This window comes from Lepidochelys olivacea (genome assembly GCF_965140295.1).
Source record: "Lepidochelys olivacea isolate rLepOli2 genome assembly, chromosome: 4".
Classification (NCBI taxonomy): domain Eukaryota; kingdom Metazoa; phylum Chordata; order Testudines; family Cheloniidae; genus Lepidochelys; species Lepidochelys olivacea.
The window spans coordinates 74,133,276-74,139,335 of record NC_140414.1 but is presented as its reverse complement, the minus strand read 5'-3'; the positions used below and the strand labels follow the sequence as shown (position 1 = coordinate 74,139,335).

At 41.1% G+C, this 6,060-nt stretch overlaps 1 protein-coding gene across 1 annotated transcript; it reads left to right on the top strand.

Moving 5' to 3' along the window:
- Positions 1-3,864: 3,864 nt before the first annotated feature.
- On the top strand, positions 3,865-4,269 carry LOC311520078 (retinoid-binding protein 7-like; the record flags this gene model as incomplete). Its single annotated transcript, XM_084627325.1, has 1 exon — positions 3,865-4,269. One exon carries the CDS (start codon positions 3,865-3,867, stop codon positions 4,267-4,269), a length of 405 nt encoding a protein of 134 aa, XP_084483451.1.
- Positions 4,270-6,060: the final 1,791 nt, after the last annotated feature.

Genomic DNA, 6,060 nt, shown 5'->3' with positions numbered 1-6,060 from the left:
AGTACACAGTCATACATATGCAGATAATTTCACAAACACATATTAGTAATAGAAACCAGCCTTCGTACTGCATATTTCCTTAGTGCAGCCTCATAGCAAATACCTTCCCAGTTACAGGCTACGGTAAATGTACCCCTGCTGTGTAAGATTTCCCAGAGGTTTAGGGAACAAGAGGAAATCTTAATTGTGCTCTTTACTGTGACAGCTCATCTTTAATCTATCAATAATTCAGATTGGATAAAAATAAGAGAGAGAGGCAGGGAGTGAGCTGGATTCAGGCTGACACTTCCACCAGAACTGAAATTTTCAAACCATGAGGCTTAACAGAAAGAAAAGAGCGCTTGGAGTAAGGGACAGCTGCTGTGTGGTTACAACATCAAAAAAAATGTCTTATGAAAAGGGAACAGGAAAATCACAAAGGCAATATCTAGAACAGGAAAATAGGTTGTATTTAAAAACACAGTAGCTAACGTATTTTAACAAACGTTTCTAAAACTGAGTATAGACAGGGTTTAGCATCTTAAAACTTGTGGACTGGTTATGATTACTGGTTAGACTCCTGCCTAAAGACTCACAAGTTTTAGAGGCGCTAACGCTGGTCTACGCTAGTGTTCAAAATATGTCATTAACATGTGTTATCTTACACATCTTTACACACAATTTATTTTCCTAGTCTAGACATGTCCAAGTTGTTTTTACAAAGGAGTGATTATAACCTCTAATGGATTTGGGAAATATTCAATAGATGCTTCATGAGAAGTTATTAGAGAGAACATTCGTCTAAATACCTTTGTGGGGTATGCCTACCTTTGAGATCTAAAGATTTATAGACTACAATCGGGACAAAGACAGGTGATTGGGAGAGAGAGGAAGGAAGAGAGAAGATACCAGTCGTGAAACTGAGGGCTGTCTTTCTAACAGGCAGAATGGCCATCAGAACAGAGGATACAGGAACAAAATAGGAAAAAAAGATCACTTTCTGGAAAAGATACAGAACAGACTTATCTGAATTAGTTTATGCAGCATTTAAAACTAGATACCTTGTGCAGACATTGTATTTTGTTTAATCTGACCTTTTCTCTTTGTGTTCTGAATAAATTTTGTTTTACTACAACTGCTGTGATATTAGACTGTTCCTAAGGCATTCAACACACACTATCACAGGAAACAGTAAAACTTCAATCCTTTTGGAAGGGATAGAACTGATCTACTCTACCCTACCCAGGATTCCCAGTCAAAAATGAATCTTCTGCCACAAGGCTTCCAGATCAATGAGAATGCCTAATGACCAAGGGGAAAAAACAGGGGCTTAAGGTTGCACCCCTACAGCTGGAAGACATTTTTGGATGAAACTTTCTCTGTGTGGTAATTCATGCAGATTAATTGACACAGACATTTCACAAATTTGGATTTTTTTTTTGCCAAATTCTGTTTGTGGCAATGCATCCTCCCTGCGAAAACAAACAAACAAAAATCAAGAAGTCAAAACAGTTCATTTAGACATTTTCTGAACAAAAATGTTTCACTTTTTCCTGATTTTTTATATAAAAGAATTCTACACCAGTAAGAAAGACCATTTGAAAGTTAACAACACATGTAACTCAATCCAAAATGACAGGTTTCAGAGTAACAGCTGTGTTAGTCTGTATTCGCAAAAAGAAAAGGAGTACTTGTGGCACCTTAGAGACTAACCAATTTATTTGAGCATGAGCTTTCGTGAGCTACAGCTCACTTCATCGGATGCATACCGTGGAAACTGCAGAAGACATTATATACACACAGAGACCATGAAACAATACCTCCTCCCACCCCACTGTCCTGCTGGTAATAGCTTATCTAAAGTGATCATCAAGTTGGGCCATTTCCAGCACAAATCCAGGTTTTCTCACCCTCCGCCCCCCCCCACACACACACAAATTCACTCTCCTGCTGGTAATAGCCCATTCAAAGTGACAACTCTCTTCACAATGTGTATGATAATCAAGGTGGGCCATTTCCTGCACAAATCCAGGTTCTCTCACTCCCTCACCTTGATTATCATACACATTGTGAAGAGAGTTGTCACTTTGGATGGGCTATTACCAGCAGGAAAGTGAGTTTGGGTGGGGGGAGGGGGCGGAGGGTGAGAAAACCTGGATTTGTGTTGGAAATGGCCCAACTTGATGATCACTTTAGATAAGCTATTACCAGCAGGACAGTGGGGTGGGAGGAGGTATTGTTTCATGGTCTGTGTGTGTATATAATGTCTTCTGCAGTTTCCACGTTATGCATTCGATGAAGTGAGCTGTAGCTCACGAAAGCTCATGCTCAAATAAATTGGTTAGTCTCTAAGGTGCCACAAGTACTCCTTTTCAATCCAAAATGAACATTTTTCCACCTTTTCAGTTTGCACAAAAATTTGAAACGCTTCCATTTTAGTTTGACCCAAAATGACTTTTCCCTTTTTTTTTAAATTTGCCAGTGAACTGAAAAATCTGTTAGTCACACTGCTCTAGGCACTCCCCCTTCTTTAATGTGGAACCATCCAATTTCAGATTTAGCAGCTCAAACCTGGAGATAGGGCTACGCAAAGATTGTGCAGAGGCTTTCAGTTATGGGAATGCAAATACAGAGAAACTTGGGGTTGTGTTTAGCCAGCTTTCTTGCTTCCCAGAGTGACCTTTCTGTAAAGAAATAACTTCTACAAAATATAACACTGCAGACCTCCTAATACCTGATGTGGGCAAATCCAGTGGGGTAGGAAATGTTCAAAGTAAATTCTCCAAGAGGACATTTCCTGGGAAGTGGAGTACTTCATAATTAAATAGTTGTCATGGCAGGACTGGAAAGTGAACTCTTTTGTTTAGTATTAGATCATTGTAATTTGCTTTAGGATTTCTAACTCTAAGAAGGACAGAGTTCTGGAAAGCACGTCTATCTAATGTGACACTCCCACTTTCTCATAAAAGGTGAGAAGAGAGGCCATCTACAGAACATTAGCAGCCCCAGGGCAAATAGAGTATGAAATAGTACAGCAAGTGTTTTGAAATGCAGGGTGGAAAGGGCTATGACATTACAAAAAGCTGTTAATTCTAAAATATCTGTGACTACTTTAATGTGAATGTGGGTGCTTTCAAGCTTGCACATCTGCATCATAAACTTCTGAAAATGGTTCATAATAGCAATAATCCCAGAGAGATTTACCATTACTGCAGTTCCTGCCTGCTTTATAAGAATGTTCTCTACTCTCATTCTAGCCTCAGGCCATCAGATAATAAACCGATAATTACCAGCACATTCCTCAGGAACTGTTGCTTTATTACTGAAGAGGGATATGGGTAAAGCAAGAGATTTTCAAGAATGTCCTCACATAAAGATAAGCAGAAGTGGATTGCTTTCCAACACAAATTTTGTGTTTGCAACTCCATTCATGCACAGTAAAGATCAAATAACCTAAGATTTAATAGGTAACTGTAAAGCAGTTTTGGGTGCTAATAGAAAACGGGCCAGGAATCAGCTTTTTAAATAAGTTAGCAGTTACAAAGTGAATATGGAGTACAGTGTATACCTGATAGATGGAGTGGTCCTATTATCAAACAAAAAGTTTTAGCTAATACATTTTAGCACAGGTTCTCTTCATTTGTTCCTTCAGATGTTCTTTTATTTGCTGTTGCCTCCAGTGGTCGCAAGATGTTTTTCATGAAAAGACAAGAAGATTGCACCTGCACTCGTTACTGAGGCAAAAGGCTCAAAAAGCAGAGGAGGTCTGATATTTTTCAAGAGCAACTTAGCATTGGTCTAATTATATTCTCATTGACGTCAACAGTCCTTCCTCTCTGGTCAATGCACACTTCCCTTTGGGGTTCTTGCTCTAGCAGCCTAGCCATGCCTGTGGATTTCAGTGGCACCTGGAACCTCACAAGCAGTGACAACTTTGAGGGTTACATGCTGGCTTTGGGTATTGACTTTGCAACTCGCAAGATAGCAAAAATACTGAAGCCACAGAAGGTCATTGAACAGGAAGGCAATTCATTCTCCATCCAAACCACCAGCACTTTCAGAAGTTACTTTGTCCAGTTCAAAATTGGAGAGGAGTTTGAGGAAGACAATAAAGGCCTAGATCATAGAAAATGCAAGAGTATAGTTACCTGGGACAATGACAAGCTTGTTTGTGTCCAGACTGGAGACAAGAAGAACAGGGGCTGGGCTCATTGGATTGAAGGAGATCAGCTATATCTGGAGCTCCGCTGTGAGGACCAAGTATGCACACAGGTTTACAAGAGAGCTTGACTTAGTCCCCCCTTGACTGACACTTGAAAAGCACATCTGTACAGAGCAGACCTCATGGAACTTATTTCTTTATGTACATGGATTTCTACATGATAGCTCTAGGTCAACACTAAGCATTCTTTGATCAGGCATATCTATCTTTTTTTGTACTTGCTCAATCTGTATTCTGATCAGGAGAAGATGTAAGGTGCTTGCACTAGTGTTGCAGTTCTCCTCTTGTTAATAAACACTTGAAAACAAAACGAAAAACCAAACCAAAAAAAAAAGACACCAACAGTAAAATGCAAACTTACTTCAACAGGAACCGTTAGGCCAATACTGATTGCTCTTGGAAACCCCATCCATCATCTTTTTTCCCCCTTAAAGGTCATTTTCCTGTCACAGTCCTGACCAGTCCACCTTATTTACCTTTACCAGCTTTCAGTTTCTCAGAATGAATACAGAATTTGTATCTTCAATTCCATTAACTTTACTAATCTGCAATGATCTCGTGCATTTGCAACAGGCTTCTCTTCAAATTCAAAGGCATTGAAGCGGGGTGGGATAGAGCTAATCCAAAGATTTTGATGCTCAGCAGGTAACTTGCAGTGCACTACTTGCTCCACTAACTTGCCTGTTCTGTTTTCAGTTTGTATCATGATAACACCTGGTGTTGGTTTGCTGCAAACTGAGGGTGTAGTGTTCTCCTTGGGGCCTTTGCTTCACTGCTGAGCAGCATGCATTCTGAAATTGTTTCACTGTGAATTTTGGGAAACTAGGCGGGTTCAAATATTTTTTTTAAATCCCATATTTCAGCTGGCTCTGCCCTATACTTTGTTTCTGGACAGGCGCATGCCATTTTCAGCTTGTCTGCCAGCACGGACCAACAATGTCTGTGCTGCTATGGTGGCAAGTGCAAATACGCAGAGGCTGCTTGGGCTGTATTACAGCAGTCAAACCTGGATGAATTCAGCACTGGACTTCTGTCGTCAGAACACCAAGCAGCAGGAAGACACTCTGCAGCAGTGGGAGCAAGATGAGGAAACCAGCGTGGGTTGGTGGGAAAGGATTGTTCGGCAAACCTGGGAGGACCAGCAGTGGCAAAAGAACTTCAGGAGGGGGAGAGCTACCTTTTTTTAGGGCTGTGCAGAATGGCAGCTGCAGCAACAACATACTAACATGTGGTGCCCCATACCTATGGATAAGTGGGTCACCATGTGGAAGCCGGCAATCCCAGTCTGGAGCCAACCGACTTAGTGTGAGGAGATCAACTGCTGGGGCCATTCTCATGCAGGTGTGCTATGCCATTGATAAGGTGCTGTCTAACTGAATCATAAAGCTGTAATGGGACAACTGATGGAACTCCTGTGCCTCTCTTTTAACACCCCTGCTCCCTGCCACCTGAGCACTGAATTTATACACAGAATGGGGTATTTCTCCATGATGTTGCAAGAGCTGGTTGGTCAAAATGGCAGGTTTATAGACATAAATGCAAGGTGGTCCGGCAGGATTCATGATGCTAGGATCTTCTGAAACTTGGTACTATTTAGATGAATGGAGAAAGAACTGTTTGCTGCCCTGGAGCACCCTGGACATTAATGGGGTGGACGTTGGTCTGGTTACTCTGGGAGACAACCGTATTCCCTGATGCCCTGGCTAATGAAGCTATTCACAAGCCACTTAGTTAAAATATTCCTTCCCTTTGTCCATTGCCTGAATAGCTGCAGAATAGTGGTCAAGTGTGCATTTGGCCATTTGAAAGGCAAATTGTGTTACTTTTGGAGCAAGCTGGAAGTTACAGAAAAAATGTCC